An 18,308-nucleotide genomic window follows, 5' to 3' on the forward strand; every position below is an offset into this window, starting at 1 on the left:
GTGAGCAGATTAGAGTGCCGAGCTGTATTTGTGAAGGATTTAGCTTTATGAATAATGGATGTAGCTTAATTGCTATGGAGGGTGAGGAGAAGTTCGATGAAGTCGGCTTAACATAAGGGAGGATTCGAGCATGACTCACAGTTCTGAGCAGTGGTTAGTAGCTAAAAGTAGCAACATTACTAACTTAACATTACTGTAATGGGACGGTAGCTAAGCTTTTCGAAATACTATGAAAAAATGTAGCTATTTTGTCTTCAAGATTTACAATTACAATCCTACAGACAATTATTTTTACAATCAGTGTTGTAAATTTGATGAGTTTTTGCTACACATAGAAGGATGAATGAAACAAGTCAGTTACAAATTTACAAAAAAAATATTTTCAAAGTGACTGTAGCTACTGTACTGTACATGCACTTTGCAGTTAATGTGTTTACTGTAAAGCAGCTTTGCAGCAATACTAAGTATTCATTATAGAAATCAGTTTAAATTGAATTCTACTAGAAGCTAAATGAAATGTGACCTGTCTGTGATATCCAGACTAAAGATTTATAATCTAATCATGAGATTAGGACTATCAGAGTTTTTAATCATTTTACATTGATCTTTGATCACACTGATCTTTGACATGGCCTTACTTGGTCCATATTTTAGTTATGAAGGTTATATTTTTACAAAATGTTCTTTACATTATGTCTAAAGATTTATGTGGAAATCAATAAATCACAAAAAAACTTCAGACTGGGTTACAAATGCTACAGTACATTGCCGTATTATATTGTGCATGCAGTGTTGCAATAATTATGCAGGGAATAATCCAACAATAATTCCAGTTTGTCTTATATTTGATAGTGGAGGACCTATTTGGTCAAATAATTTTTTTCCATGACAGTGAATTTTATTCCTGCTGTCACCCTACTTATCTTCTGATATCTAGTATAGCCTAAATATTTTTTTTTAACTAAATCATGATATATCATGAAATTTTTTTTTACATTTAATCGCGATGAATCACATACAAAATAGAAGTTTGTTATATTATATATTTATAAATTATTATTATGCACACAGACGCATTATGCAAAAACTTTTATTTTATTTCACAATTAATTTTTTGACCAGTGGCGGCATGTGACTGCTCTTCCGAGGGGCGCAAATTCAAAATATGTGTTTGGGGTGTCATGTGTGTTGCTTGTGTTTTCAAAATATGTGTTTGTTGCGTCATGTGAACCATGTGCATCACGTGTTTTGTCAAAATAAGTGCCTGCTGCACACGCGTCAAAACCGTTTATGATAAAAGAGACGCTCACGTTCACAAAATACACGCAAGACACTTCCTTAACAGTAAACTCTGTTTACGCATGAGATTATGCGAGTATCTGGCAAGCGCGAGCTTCTCTTTTATCAAAAACCCTTTAGACGCGTCTGCAGCAGGCACTTATTTTGACAAGACACGTGATGCTCATAGGTTCACTCGACAAACACATATTTTGAAATTACGAACCACACACATGAAGGGCTACATACATGTTGTGACGAACTTTGCATCGTACGCCTTTGAATAAAGAAGTCACCAGCCGCCACTGCTTTTGACAGCTCTAATATTTAGTAAAGAGTAGCTTGGTTGTAGTTAGACAGTATACTATGAGTTCAAAGTGGCGTCCCCAAAAACACATGGTTCAGGGTATAACGGTTTGTTTAAAGAGAATGAAGACGTCTCTTTCGTCTGCCATTCGTTGCTGTTCATCTCCAACCACTTGACGCACATGTGTCTGTCCACACTCGGCCTGCTGGGCTCATGTCCTCTGATCAGAAGCTAAAGGCTGCGTGCCTCATGACTGTCTGCGGAGGGTCTGCATAGAGAAGCAGCTGCAGACACAGCTGGGTCAGAAACTGCAGGACCTCCTCGTGAGCAGAGGGCTTTCTGACCACCATGGTCAACAGCTGCAAGATTTACTACGGCCCTGCATTGATCATTAACGGTCTGATCTAGCGTAAACTTTACCAATCCTCACCAGAATGTTTGCATTGCCATCCCGGGTACAGGCTGCATTGTTTTCAGTCTCTAAACCAGGACTCTAAATCAAACCACTCTTTATCCGACTTGGCCAACTAGACATTAACCAAGATTTCCACAGCTTAACTTTAGCCCTGTTGCTGTTGTGTAAGATTTATAGATTCACTGGAAAGGAAAGAGGTTTAATCTCTGTACTACAGTATGAATGTGCAAAAGTACATATTTTCCAAATCAACTACATGGTTGGGTTTTCTGAATGAGTAGTCAGAGTTTTAAGTGCACACAAGATACATATTTAGATGGGGATTTTTTTACAGATAAATAGACACAATTACTGGTAAAAAAAAAATAAATGGGCTGACGCTTTAATTTAAGTGTCTAAATGTGATCCAGTCTGTGTAAACCCAACTAAAGTCATTTTTGTATTAAATCATCCTACATCCTACCTACTTTAAACATCTTTTTGATATATTGTTTGAGTAAGGACATGTCAAACATTAAAATCAATGATTAAGATCAAACTTAATTTCAAAATTAGATTATGAGACTTAAGCCTTGATTTCACAGACCCGGACACAAATTCAAAGCACCAGCAAAAACAATGCACAGTGAATAAACTCAGTAGTTGACATCACTAACCAACTTTTCTGTGATAACTAGTTGCATCCTGACCCATTCTGTATTCGTTTTCAGCAAAATGATGGTCAGTTCACTGTGATTCAGCTGGTGGGCATGTTGCGTGGAATCGCCTCTGGGATGAAATATCTGGCAGACATGAATTATGTGCACCGGGACCTTGCCGCCCGCAACATCTTAGTTAACAGTAACCTTGTGTGCAAGGTGTCTGATTTCGGCCTCTCGCGCTTCTTGGAGGACGACACATCTGACCCCACATACACCAGTGCACTGGTATGAAACCTTACTGTATACTTTATACATTTATGCACAGTTTAACCTCAAGAAATTATTTAACTTTGTCTTTCATTTTGGTTTATATAGGGGGGCAAGATCCCTATTCGATGGACTGCCCCAGAAGCCATCCAGTACAGGAAGTTCACCTCTGCCAGTGACGTATGGAGCTATGGAATTGTCATGTGGGAAGTGATGTCATATGGAGAGCGACCATACTGGGACATGACCAATCAAGACGTATGTATCTCATCACCAGCTCCATTCATTGGTTAGGTTAATGAGGTTTTTTGACAACTATCTATTACATTACGATACATTACCTTTATGCATTTAGCAGTGCATTCAAGCTATACATTTTATCAGTATGTGTGTTACTTATCAAACCCACAAACTTTTTGCACTGTTTATGCAATGCTCTACAAACTAAACTACAGTACTGGATGTACACTATCCAACTTTATAAATCTCACATCTTCCCAAATTGTTTGTAAGAATAACCCAAAGTTTCTTTATAAAAACATTTTACGAGCAATAGAAGCATCATCGAACAGCATCACGCCAGAGGTGATATGTTAGCACTTGATAAATAAGTGGTGTGCAGCGATGTAGAATCAGATGCTAAGGTAAACAGCAACGAGAGCAAGTCATAAATCTGCCTGTGTGCTGCTCTGTTGTATGCGAGCCCAAACCTCAGACCTCAAACGCTGTATGAACGTAATCAGTCTTTGCAGCTACAGCCGCACCGATCATCACATCCCACCGGCCTCAGAATCCAGAAGATATACAGCCCTGAGGGTTTGTATTTTCGGGTTTAAATGAAAGGTTTGAACTGTACTGGTTGATAACACTGTGTTCACAGTGGCTAGGTCACATGACACAAAACAAGGACAAAAGCTTAAAGACATCATAGGGGGATGTTCACTTTTTCCCAAAATAGGAATTCTTTCCTTATTTACTCATCATTGGCTCATCCAAAATTTACTTTAGTGCATGTCCATATAAAAAAGTAAATAAGGAGGGACTTATCAAGCTTTTTGGTCTGAAAATTACATAAACACATTTTTGCTCCATCATTGCAACATTTGCTTCGTATAATTGAAAGAAAGCGAGAAATTTGCATTTGAAACAACGTGAGACAACGATGACACCATTTTCATTTTTGACTGAAGCATTCCAGCAAACCGCTAGCAATAAAATTCACCTGTGCCTCACTCATGGTTTCTGGTGAACAAAAAGACAATTTCGCATGCAAGGCACGTTAAACTCTTCCTGCCCTTGACAAGAGCTCCCATTTCCAGCATCCCTCTGGGTGGCTGAGAAAAGGCAAATTATGGGTCCAGATAATGAAAATAGTTTCAAATTGAAAGTGTGAACGCTAATGCGCTAAGAGGGAACGCAGACCTCGGCAGTTATCTTATTAGCAGCTCCAGATAGTGTTGCCGTCCTCCCATCGGGCTGGCCGTTTGAGGAGGCTGAATGAGATTAATCAGGTCTTGAATGGAGCTTCGTAATGGCTGTGATAATGAGCTGGGGATTGGCGGGTCTCAATCGGGTCCTGCTCCTCCTTGCCAGTTGGTCGCGCATCTCGTTTTCCAACTCCAAGGTGGCACTTACGATTTGTTCGGCGTTCAACTTAAGACTTTGTTCATTTATGACGCAAGTTCATATGTTAACTTTCATGATCAAAATAATTGGTTGTCGTTCAACACTAATCCCTTTTGAATTTTTTTGTTTTCCCCCTCATACACCCCACTGGAAAGTCCTTCCAGAAAAACGCAGAGTTTTATTGTTGATCTTGCGGCACGTGTTCTAAAAAATTGCGATGGAATATGCAGGATATTTATGCAATTTTATGCAATGCAATTGCGGGAACTTGCCAAAATTGCAAAAACTGTGTGAACTTACTAAAACTGTTTGCAGCTTTTGCAGGTTTTCATTGATGTTCACGTTGCGTAATTACGTCACTTCCTAACATTCCCATGACAACAGGGGACATGGATGCGCATGTGTGAAGTAAATGCAACATTTTTAAACGTTCGCCTAAAATATATATGTTTTTTTGCTACGAAAATGCAGGGATTATGAAATCATGCAAGCCCCGCATATTTTGCAAGCAGAAATCTGCAATTTAAGTGGCAAAAGTGCAGCGTATTTTAAAAATGCGGCCCTTGCATAAATATGCGGACTTTGGCTGATTATGCATTGAATCATGCAATTGCATAATCGTGTTTTTCTGGAGGGACTGACTGGATTAAATACAAGCGATACAGTGGCGTAGTCAGCAGCAGTTGCCCATTTCAAACACTTGCTGTGGATAAACTGTATCTGTTTCACACATTTACCCAAGCTGTGCACTTTAATTTGGCGGAGGACAAAGCATATCTAAACGCGGAGTGACGTTCTTGATTTCCTGTTACAACTCGCAGCACATTTTCCAAATGTTCAATTTAACCAGTGTGTATATTACAGACCATGTGTTAATCATATTTAATCTGACAGATGTTGCGTTGATTGGAAATGAGTAGGAGGAGTGGGAGTCAGAGTCAGACAGAAAGCTGCATGCGGTACATGCACAGCACTGCCACAGATGCAAGAGAAACTCAAAGACCTTTGTGTCTTTTTTAAATGATCAGAGATTAAATCCATGTACTGGCAAATTGCTCTTATCACCACCAATTTTATAAACACCGGCCTTAGATCTATTTATGTTTTTAGGGGGTATTATAATAACAGCTGAACCGACTATAACCTCTTATTTATAGTGTGCTTGTGTGTGTGTGAGCAGTGTAAAATGTTGCTTGTGTCAACGTGAAGGTTGTGCGTGATCATGTGTGTGTGTGTGTGTTTGCAGCAAATGACAAATGGCTTCATGGCGTTCCCCTAAGACCCAGATAATGATCACGGTGCATTTATGAAGACTGCAGATCAATCCACTGTCTCCCGTGGTGTTACAGACCCTCCCCTTACCAGCACCTGCCTTGCGCCTTCACACAGCTATCAAAACATCAATGTTTTATGGCAGGACTATAAATTTTGTTAACCTAAATTAAATCGAATACATTCTTAGGTTGTTTACTGATTTGAGCCGTTGGTTTAAACATCTACTGATTACGATGCCTGTTACTCAACTTGTAGAGTAATGGTTTGCATTAGGCCTAGGCCGGTTTCAAGGTATAACAAGGTTTTAAAGAATCAAGGCTTCAAAACCACTAAAATTTTATGTGATATCATTTTCAAGGTTTACACAAAATTAAGTTAAATAATTAAGTCATGTAATTGATTTGATGTTAACATGTAATATAATTAATAATAAATACATTTAAATAAATAAAAATTTATCATTTTTTTGAAAGAATATTATGATTTAAGGCCTTATTTTTGCCTGGCATACATGTTGTATGTTGCTTAAAAATAAAATGTATTGTGTCCAGTTGAAAAGTTGTTTGTATATGCAGACATTTGAAAATAACACATTTTAGTGTTGCAATAACAAATCTTGTAACATAGTGAAACTGTGGTATTTTTTCTTCAGGTTAACATAACGGCAAAATCTCATACCGGCCCATGCATGCCTAATTTGCATTATGCAAAGGTCATAGGTTTGAGTCCCAGGGAACACACACATACTGATCAAATGTATAGTTTGAATGCACTGTAAGGATCTGCCAAATACATAAATGCAAATAATTCAATATTGTCATATCTTAACGTACACATTTACGTTTTAATGTCAAAGTTTTTAATCATTAAAACTTTAAACCTGAAAAATATCATTGATTTTAAAAACACAAGATCATTGGACTCTGATGGCTGGTGTGAAAGAGTCTCGAACTGGTTTTGAGATAGGAATTTCTCATTTCCATTATAGAAAATTCCTTGATGTTTTGAATGTTGTTTTGCCAATTCTGCAGATGTTAAGATTAACGTCATCAGATGTCACCAGAATAACATTGTGTTGTATATATATTTTCCAGCAGATGTGTTTACGACTTGTACAGCTATCATTATAGCTGTAAATTTTCCCGCTATTATTGCAATTTAAAAACACTTTCCGTTTATGCTGCCAACTCAAGTTTGAATTTCGTCTGTTATTTTCTGATCCAGTGGCAAAAATCCAAAATAAAATGCCATAAACTAAAGTTGCTTGTCTACAGCAAAAATATATAGCTTTCTTCATGGGACTTTATAGTTGATCCCTCTAAACTTTGAGAAGTTAGATAAGAGACCCTCACAGACCTGTGTCTCCCCCTGCAGGTCATTAATGCCATCGAACAAGACTACAGGCTGCCCCCTCCCATGGACTGCCCCAGCGCCCTTCACCAGCTCATGCTGGACTGCTGGCAGAAGGACCGGAACAACCGGCCCAAGTTCAGCCAGATTGTCAACAACCTGGACAAGATGATCCGTAACCCCAACAGCCTGAAGGCCATGACTCCTTTGTCATCAGGGTGGGTTAGAAAACATGCAGTGTGAGTGATTACAGTTTGCTTGGATGATCAGAAGTGGTTGATGGCAAGAGTATTTCTGAACATTTAGTGGCTTCTAATCTAAACCAAGTTTGCTGTCTAACTAAAAACATTTTAAGCGTTGTGCTTTTCAAAAAAGAGACATTAAGCTGCTTCCAAAAATCCTTAATTTTAGCTAAAATCAAAAGTAATAAAATGATCATAAATTAAATGATCAATTAAATGTGCAATCCAGAATTTATTTTGGTTAAAAATAAAAAAAACTACCGAAAAAAAATAGTGTCTCTTTACTTTACCCCACTTTTTAACAGTAAGCTTTGACATCATTTGACATAGACCAACGTAAAGTAACCTGCAATTTTAATAAGTTTTAAACAGAAATGGTAATATAGATGAAAAAGTCCAAATGTACTGTGTGTGATGGGTATTTTCATAATTTGTGACCACTAAACCAGTCAATGTCGCACAGGTATATTTGTAGCAATAGCCAATAAAACATTGTTTGGGTCAAAATGTATAGATTTTTTATGCAAAAAATCATTAGGATATTTTGTAAAGATCATGTTCTATGAAGATATTTTGTAAATTTCTACTGTAAATATATCAAAAAATGTATTTATCATTAGTAACATGTGTTACTAAAGACTTTTTGGACATTTGGACAACTTTAAAAGCGATTTTGTCAATATTTGGAATATTTTGCACCCTCATATTCCACATTTTCAAATAGTTGTAACTCGGCCAAATATTGTCATATCCTAACAAACCATACAACAATGGAAAGCTTATTTATTCAGCATTTGATTATATAAATACATCTCAATTTAAAAAAGACCATAATGGGTGATTCTCACAAAATCAAGACTTAGAAAGGGTCCAGCATCAGATATTTTTTAAAAGCCCTTTTTAGCAAATTTTTTTGCACATATAAGATAAGGTCTGAACTTACTATAACCATTTTATTTTTTAGAGGATTTAAAAAACATTTCCTATAGAATTATTTAAATTTTTGAGATGATCATTATTAAAAATTATCATTACCGCAACATGATATTACATTAAATATATACATTTACAAACTCATGTTTCGGTAATGAGAACTAAAAAGTTGTCTAGGTACTATGACAAACAAAATTTCAACTTTTATCTGGAGAGAAAAATAAGAACTGCTTACCTGGTAGCCATCTTGAGTGTCACAGTCAATTATGTCCCTTCCAACAATTTTTTTTTTGTTGAAAATGTTAGTTTCGTTAGGGCTTAAACAATGATTGAAAATTGTTGCGGAGGATGAGAAAATTGGTTTTGGACACATTTATATTCCTTATTATTGTTTCTACATTTACCAATGATCACCAAATACCACACGTTTCTTTACTGTAAATGTTTATAGTATAACATGCACTGAAGCTTTTTATTTTTTAGATAATTTTAATTATAAATATTTCCATGTCAAAGAACCCAGATCCAGTCATCGACACGTTGCGGTAATGAAAATGTTCCCCTTTAATGTGGAAAAACAACAAAATTGGTTTGTATGGTGTCATTTAAAATCATGTGCAAAATAGTACATGAAGAGATGTTTGTAACTGTATGCTTCTTATTTTGTTACTCTTTTTGCATGAACTTTTTTATCAAAATGTTTCATGACACCTCATAAGTCTAATTTGGCAAGAATCACCCTTATGACCCTTTGGTTTTTGTGTCATTTTACTGAAGTTGCTGCCTGTGTAGGCAAAAAAAAAAAAAAAAAAACATCAAGACAGCTCACTTGGTTGGCAACACAGCTTCACTCATCTGACATCATTTTATTAATGTAGCGAATAGTAGATGTGATAAATCACATTTATGTAAAAAGTCATGACGATGTTTAAACACTATGGGCCCTATCTTGCACCCAGCGCAATTGACTTTGTCAGTGACGCATGTATCATTCGTATTTTGCGCCGGCGCACAGCTGGGTTTTTCCCTCCACAGATGCACGTCAGCAAACTAGGGAATGAACTTGCGCTCCCTGGGCGGTTCAGCGCAAAAAGGAGGCGTGTTGCGGCGCAAACCATCTCTTATGCTATTTTGCAGTTTCAAAAAACAATTGCGCTACTAACCAAAAAAAACTAGTCTAAAGTCAGTGGCGCGTTGCGCGTGGTTCATTATGCTATTTTAAGGGCGCATGCTTGACCATAATGTATAGCGTGCACAACGCGCATACACTTTGCTTATCTAATCTACACAGATGCAACAGTTATTTTTGCAAATCATAAATTGTTACACTTAAAAATATTAATACACGAGATAAGGGGAATCATAGTGGTGAGCATTGTGGTGATAGTTTTTATTTATTCTCATGCAAATAACGATTAAAATATTTTCATAACTTTGTTGTGTGGCTGTATTACGTTTATTTTATGTAAATAATAATTAAAATATTTTCATAAGAAACCTTAATGTATATGAACTTGATTTGTAAGAGTACTTTGGGGTTGGACCTTGCTTGCGTTTCTTGGGTCCGATTTCAAAGCCCCCAAACCCTTTCAGCGGTGAGGGTGGACGCAGCGATGTCCTCTGCTGGCGTCAAGTCCTGAGGCAGATCCACCTCCCGTTACACGGCGTGCCCGATTTATGCTGGCAAGCGTGGGATTCCCCCGTACAAGGACGTCGGTCTCCTCGGCTGTGAACCGCTCCTGGCGTTCGCCTGGTAAATCTGCATAATAATAGCAACCCGCCATGGAACTTGCGCCCTTGCGTTTAAAGGGAATGTTGGCTAGCGTTCTGATTGGTTTATTTGACGTTACGCCCAAACCACACCTATGAATAATGAACCTACTTCAGACCAACCCCTTATTGATTTGCGCCCGGCGCAAGAGTTATTTCTCACGCCGGGAAAATAGCAACAGCGCCCAAGATCCGCCCACAAACTCACTTGCGCGTTGCGCTTCGCACTTGCGTTTCAGATCGTTAAAATAGAGCCCTATATCATTTATAAAGACAGTGCCCTTTGGGGAATGAAGTATATACTCAGAAGTGTAACTTTACACTATGGTATGCCATGATCATAATGACGTTCAGTCCAACCTCTGCAACACTGCCGCATTATTGTAAGAGGAGAGATTCATCCAAGATATGTGATATACGTGTGGTTACAAAAACAACTTCAGTACTTCCTTTGAAGTTTCCTTTTGACACTTTTTTCTATTATTTAGGGCTTTGCATATTAGGGGGAATTTTCTATGTCTGACCTTTTGCCAGAACCAGTGTAACACTGACTCACTTGTGTCCTTCAAGTCATATATACAAAACCAAATGGAATATGACCATAATAGAAATGTCTCTTTCAAAACCGTTCCCATAATGTTTTCAATCTGGTGTTAGATGCTTCGGTTTCACTTCTTATACCTGTGGTGGAATTTATCGATGCCAAATAGCTTGTGTGCTGTTTCTTTTGGCATTGAATTCCTATGTAAATAAAATCATCAAAGTTTGACAGATCGAAACTGGAAGCTTGAGCCAGTCATAGATTTTAAACAACTGTAAAGCCGGTAGACAAAAAACATTGGGAAACGCTCTAGACTTTCTCTTGTGGACAAATGTCATATGGCCCAGTTTCTTCTGTCATGCTGATGGCGAGAGGGTTTTAAACTCTTCCCACAAGCCTCTTTTTGCCCAAAGGCTTATACGCCACAGAAATGTTGCTAGAAAGTACAATCATCTGGGGACATTAATTGCATTTTGGAAGAATTAAGCAGGCCAGAGGATATTTTGTACTTAAATTCTCCCCTAACATAATTTTTGTCCTCTCAAGAGATCAAATCTTATTGACCCAAGAAAAAATATAGCCCATAATTCCCAAATGAGTCACAATCGCTAAAAATATGCAAGTTTTTTTGCATTGCTGATCATATGCCAAATAAACGTGAACCACATTTGGAAGAAAAGTTTTAAAGAAAGTTAGTAAGTATTATTTAAGGTTAATTTTAGTTGTAATTTTATTTAACTTTATAAAAGCCTTTCCAGAGACAAGCTATAAGTACTATGAATAAGTACTGATGGCTCTTGTTTGAGTTTTGTATATTGTATATGTCCTAATCAAAACAAACTAACTAAATAAATACATTTAGGGATCTAACAAGTACAGTATGGAGGTGATTGCAATACAGTTTACAGTCTCTTTCTCTCTCTCTTCCTCTGTAGTGTGCACTTGCCCTTGCTTGACCGCAGCGTGCCCGACTTCTCTAGCTTTAGTGCTGTCGATGACTGGCTTGATGCTATTAAGATGGGCCAATACAAAGAAAACTTCGCCAACGGCAACTTCACCAGCTTTGACCTTGTTTCCCAGATGACTATGGAGTAAGTACTACAAAGTCCATATAGCAATTATTTTTACAAGAATTTAATTCGATATGATAATCATGGACCTAATATTCCTGATGCTTAGATACCAAGGCTAAACAAAACACAATACATATTATATAAAACCCATCTCATGTATGATGCAAGTGGAAAAATATTTTCCACTTTTCCCCACAAAAAAATAATAATAATTTCATGGCCTGTAAAAACCGTTTTATCCAATACCCCTCCATTGGCAGTTCTATCAAGGAGTTTTCAACCAAGTGTTATCTTTAAAAAAATAAAAACATCAAAACACTACAGGTGACACTAGAATAATTTTAACACATAAGAAGAAATTGTTAATTAACAGCTCTCGCCAGACAATAAGTTTTTAAGACCAGGATCTGTCATGGTTCAAAACTAACAAAAACAACAGAGCACTATTAATGGATTACTCCACTTTTATAAGAAAATTTCCTGATAAATGTTTGTCTTTCTTTCTTCAATCAAAAAGAATTTACGTTTTTTTTTTTTTTCAGAAAAACATTCCAGTATTTTCCTGTATATAGTGTATTTAATTAGACCTAATGGTTTAAAGGTCCAAATTGCAGTTTTAATGCAGCTCAATTGGGCTTTAAACCATCCCAACCGAGGCCTTATCTAGCTAACTGATTTTAAAGGGAAACTCCACTTTAAAAAAAAAAATTTCATTTTCCAGCTTCCCTAGAATTAAACATTTGATTTTTACCATTTTGGAATCCATTTATCTGATCTCTGGGTGTGGCTGTAGCACTTTTAGCATAGCTTAGCATAATCCATTGAATCTGATTAGACCAATAGCATTGCGCTAAAAAATAACCAAAGAGTTTCAATATTTTTCCTATTTAAAACCTGACTCTTCTGTAGTTACATTGTGTACTGAGACGGATGGAAAATTAAAAGTTGCGTTTTTCTAGGTAGATATGGCAAGGAACTGTAATCTCATTCTGGCGTAACAATCAAGGACTTTGCTGCCGTAACATGGCTGCAGCAGGCGCAATGAGATTACACAGCACCTGAAAATAGTCCCATGCCATTGAAACTAACCAAGGGGACTATTTTCGGGCAGTGCGTAATATCACTACGCCTGCTGCAGCCATGTTACAGTGATGCTACTGGTCTAATCAGATTCAATGGATTATGCTAAGCTATGCTAAAAGTTAGATCAGCTGAATGGATTCCAAAACGAAAATTAAATGTTAAATGTTTAACTCTAGGGGAGCTGGAAAATGAGCATATTTTCAAAAAAGAGAAGTGTCCCTTTAAAAATATGGTCTTTTTAAAGGTGCTGTGTGTTAGTTTTAGCGGCATCTAGTGGTGAGATTGCAAATTGAAACGTAACCCCTCAATTTCAAAACGCATATGGTAGCCGCCACAGGACAAACATGATGTCATCTAAGACAACGTAGGGATGAAATGCGCTCTGTAGAATAGTTTGTCCATTTAGGGCTACTGTAGAAACATGACAGCGACTTCCATGTATGTAAATAAAAACTGCCCATTCTAAGGTAATAAAAACAATACAGTTCATTATGTAAGGTCTTTATACACCCCTGATAATATAGTTATGCATATTATACAGTATTTCTGTCAATAGATCCTTTAAAAATTACACAATTCACCTTTAACCACAATGTATATTCTTGCACTAATTCTGTGATGCACCCCCGCGACCTTACATATTACATAATCACGTCAAAAGGTCACGCACGACGTTTGCAAAACTACAGCTTCAGTGTTTACAAGTGTGGAGAAAGAGGACCATTCAGAAGTTGTTGTATGTGGAATGTACGATCTTTCGACGTGATTAAAACTAAATTTCTTTTCGACTGAAGGAGAAAGAAAGACATCAACATCTTGGATGACATGGGGGAGAATAAATTATGAAAGTGGACTAATCCTTTTACAGTCCATATGATTCATGTTCTACATCCAAAGTCCTCTGAAGCCACATAATACTGTAGTTTTGTGTGAGGAACAGACAAAACTCATTAATCACTAATAATCTTGGATTACTGGAGGAAATCAGTAGATTACAGTAAGAACAGAATGTTGCCGTTTCACTTTGAAGCATACAGCACATGTAATAAACTTGACCAACTTTTTCAAATCTGAAGTCATCTGTCAATAAATAGTCTGTCTAGATATCAATGCAGAAATGAATGCTGCCTCCGTTTCCGTTTTTATGTCACCTGCAAACTGTTCATGGCCAAACCAGACATGCATCCGGACTAAAACAAAGAAAGTGTTGTTGGTTTATAGATGCTCGAGTTGTGCAACAAACAGAGGATGATATGGATTAAGGAATTTACCTGTTATTCAGTCTTGACCCGACACGCTGAGTTTCCTTGGCAAGCCAGAATATAAAAATGTATTACTATAGCTTTAGGTATCTGCTCCAGATCGCTCATGTTATGTCTTGTCTCTTTCTGCGTGTGCAGGGACATACTCAGGGTCGGAGTGACGCTAGCAGGTCATCAGAAGAAGATCCTCAACAGTGTTCAGATGATGAGGGCCCAGATGAACCAGATCCAGTCTGTTGAAGTTTGACCACCAGTGTTCCCATTGGACTGCGAAGAGTACAAGAGGAGGAGCGGGGGCATCGTGAAGGGACGCGATGGGACGGCCACAGAACCTCATTTTCTTCCGGATCACCTGCCTCCTTCTCCAAAAACACTCTCTTCTTTATCCGTCTCATCAGAAAGCCCCGTTAACCCTCAGCTCTCCTAACGGATTCGGGAAAGCTGCGTTCGGAAGACACGGTCACAACATCTGATCCTTTAGCTTTAGCCTCCACCAATCACAGGACGTCCATTCAATCAGCCTCCGCCTCACATATCTCTTTGACTCTTTTGTTTCCTTAGCAATCATTTTGTGTATTTTATTTTTATTCCGTCTTCTTTTTTAAAAAGTTTTTGTAAAGAATTTTTAAAAAGCTATGAAAACACAATGAATCTGTGTAAAATATATAGATCGGCGTACAATTGTGGACTGAAAAATAGGTGGACTGAATTGAAAGGCTACCCTTTAAAAGGGCAATAAGGAAACATGAGATAAAAAAACTTTGCCCCACAATACGCTTCTGAGATTTTCTTTATAATATATAACGGTGAAAATCTAGGAATAAACTGTCTACACATGCGGGACAACCACCGGGATCGCGATCCCTCGATCACAGCCGAAGGAAAAGACTGTGAACACCATGAAATGGAACTTCCTTCTGGCAGCATTTACCGCCTTGAAGAAAATATGAGACTTTTTGCTCTTGAAATGACTGCAACACGAACAAACAAACAGAGGGAAAAAAGTCTACTCGAAATAGTCGAATTTGTGATGAACATTTTTCATTGCTTGGGGGCAAAAGAAATATTCAACAGATGTTACAACCGCCTGCCAAATAGACCATCATTCCTTTGTACCTCGTCCTGTACATATCAGATGCACTTGACATTGAGAGGTCATCATCCTGATGTAGTCAAACATTTCGTTTCAGTTTCAGCATTAGATGGATTTACAATGACATTTGATGGATTTTCTTTCACGTGTGCGTGTGCGTATGACTCCAAGTGGTCAACTCTCATATTCTTCCTCCTTTTTAAAAGGTTTGTTGTGGGCTTTACTTTGAAAGACTGCATCAGTTAATACCCCGACCTCCGACAGTGTATAAAGGATTTTTTTTGCCTGTATTGCACGTATACACACATACCGTGTGGTCTTCCATCATCCATCGTGTGCGTGTATTTGTGGGGCCGGATGAGTGTGCGTGGTACAAAACTACGATTTCACAAAAAAAAGGATTTGATACACTCTGGATCACTGTGTTGATCTATATATTTTTGCCACCAAAATATGTCATTTCTTTCAAAAAGATGTTTTATAATGAGCTAGTAGGCATTTTACTACCTGATGAAGTATGCAGTTATAGGAGATTTCCAAAATAGGTAAGTGATGTTTATTGTGAAGCATAGTTTTATATGAAAGGTTTCTGAAACGGTACATTCGCCAGTGTGTTACCTAATACATGAAGAAACACATAGGACATCTACAGTAGACAGCTTATTATATTAAGCTGGAGGCCATTTAAAGAACAAAACATGAATTTTGTAAACTAGTCCTTCCTGGCGTGTATAGGTTTTATTTTTGAAAAAACAAAACAAACAAAAAAAACCATCCATAATCCGTTCGGTACACTTCCACAAAACTCTCTGAGATCTCTTCCCTCATGACATCTGTACCCAATACAACTATGTATATAACATAAGTCCTTCTCAGAGAGATGTTTCTTAAAGCTGTGTTGAAATTTAGTGTACAGAATCATTTCTATGTCTTGTTGAAAATGAACGGAGAGTCGATATTGTAAATGTTCGATTTGGGCTTTTAGTTTTGTACAAATCTGGGCTATAAGATAAGCAGCTTCATGACTGATGTGTGTGTGTTGTGTGTTTGCACGTGCAGGTACATCACTGTGGTTGTCAGTATACTTCATGCTCAGCTGATGAGGGTCTTACTTCATAACCTCAGGGTTGACATGCATCTTTAAACTGCTTTAAAACTGAGCTCAGACCAGCACAGGTAACCAGTCTACAGACTGATCCAACTCTCAAAGTGCAGATAAACAGTTATCATTCTCAGTTCTTCCCATTACACAATGCTTCCATTAAAATGAAGATTCTGATTTTTACAATGTTACGTTCTACATTGTAACATAAGATCTTGTTTGCTTTAAACTTTAGAGACAGCTTTAACCACTTCTCACTTTCATATCACGTCTGGTCGGGACACGTTGTAGGTCAGGGAGGTGAAAGACAGATTGAGATAGAAGGAAGTTCTCACATTATAAACTTGAGCGATGGTGCCAGCAGTCTACCAGTCACCTTTGCCTTTCTAGAGCACTTTCTCTAAACATTTCAAGACTTAAAGGCGGGGTGCATGATCTCTGAAGCCAATGCTGACATTTGAAATTATCTAAACAAACACGCCCCCACCCCAATAGAATCTGGACCTTCTTTTGATAGACCCGCCCCACACAAACGCAACCCATGCAAAGATGTAGGTTAGTAGACACGCCCCTTACTGCTGATTGGCTACAGACGTCATTTGGTACTTGGCCCGACTCCCTTTCTCCAGTTTTTTTTAATCATGCACCCAAGGGTCTGCGTACAGTGATCCTCCAGGCTTGATACTCCTGTACCAGTACTACAGGATGATTATCAATCCCTTGTCTTCCTCAAAATAACACTTTCTACTTCACACATAAACTGCTTTTCTGTTCCTAGAGTGCAAAAGCTAGAACTTATAAAGTCATGATTTGGTGGTTTAGTGATGTTTGCAGGTTGCTGCTTGTTTTAAATCCACGTAATGGTGGAGGATTAGGAAAGCTTTGAATGAAGTACCAAGGGATATCCTGTACTTTCGAAGCCCAGTTTATGTTTCTTCAAACGAAATGCATTATTTCATATAGTAAATATACTTTTCCGCTATATGAATATGTGGGTTTTCTTGCAGTTTGGCACTGGTGATCATACGAGTTTTTGAAGGAACATTAGCAACCAATGAGCCTTGCTGTCTGTTAAGATTTGTTGGGAGATATGGATTTGTTGAAAGATTGTAAAACGGCTGGGAGTGACAGACATTTGGTAAAAAGCATGGTCTGTATTTACGAAGAAATATTTCATCGCGACGATCTTGTATAATTTTGTTTTCCCACTGTGTCTTTAACCACAGCTGCTGAAGTTTATTTCGCAGTAGGGGTCTAATTACTTCATATGTCTCCCTCACTCATTTTGTTGTTCAACAGTACATAGACCACAGACAAATGAGACGTGGCGTTGAGAGTGTGAAAGAATGTCACGCCGAGTGATTTAGCACCTCTTTTTGTTTTTGTCCGCATTTAATCTCACCTTAAATGAATATGTCAACCCAAACCACTTTTTTACGAGGCCTCTAAATGTGCTGGAAAAGACGTCGGCATTCTATAAAACGAAGAAGTTGCAATAAAACAATTGATCAACTGTTGCCTCTGTCACCACTTAAAGCTTTTTATTGAAAGCCCCTTGACAGCAAGCTGCGATCAGCATATGCTCACTTATTACTGCGGAATGATGATAATAATATGCGACTGTGAACGTAAATACAAGCTGGCTTTATCTCACTATCATTGCTCCATATTTCAGCCTGCATCCTCCCGATATGGTGATAAGTTAGGTTTCGGATAGAAAATGGCTCCCTTGAGCTGCGCTGTGTGCCTGTAGGGCTGCGGCACCCTCTGGTGTTAGGAAGGTAGTAGTGCAGTGTGATTCCTCCATACGTCTATTAGCCCCGTTTTTTTGGTACAGAGCTGCTGACCTCAAACTAGCCCAAATAGAGCACTGCCCACCTGGACCACTGTGACGGAGATAGGGGGTCCTGTTTCGCTGTATAAAATGTATATTTGACTGTAACCCTGTGAATGATGTAACAATTTCATTATTTGTAATATTGTTATTGGTTTATTTTCTAAAAATGGAAAAAGCCCAACTTGACTCTCCTCATTAAAAAATGAAACGAGA

General features: G+C 37.8%; 1 protein-coding gene across 2 annotated transcripts in view; it reads left to right on the forward strand.

The window, feature by feature from the left end:
• The window catches only part of ephb2b (eph receptor B2b), a 168,121-nt gene extending 149,813 nt beyond the window's left edge, over positions 1-18,308 (forward strand). The window contains exons 12-16 of one of the 2 annotated variants that reach the window (XM_065241175.2): positions 2,711-2,926; positions 3,017-3,166; positions 7,184-7,398; positions 11,581-11,736; positions 14,202-18,308. In XM_065241175.2, coding sequence (XP_065097247.1) covers positions 2,711-2,926; positions 3,017-3,166; positions 7,184-7,398; positions 11,581-11,736; positions 14,202-14,310 — 846 coding nt within the window. In that variant the 3' untranslated portion in view covers positions 14,311-18,308. The remainder of the gene's footprint in view (positions 1-2,710; positions 2,927-3,016; positions 3,167-7,183; positions 7,399-11,580; positions 11,737-14,201) is intronic. The other variant, XM_065241176.2, reaches the window with a different exon arrangement.

Source organism: Paramisgurnus dabryanus, chromosome 14 (genome assembly GCF_030506205.2).
Source record: "Paramisgurnus dabryanus chromosome 14, PD_genome_1.1, whole genome shotgun sequence".
NCBI lineage: Eukaryota > Metazoa > Chordata > Actinopteri > Cypriniformes > Cobitidae > Paramisgurnus > Paramisgurnus dabryanus.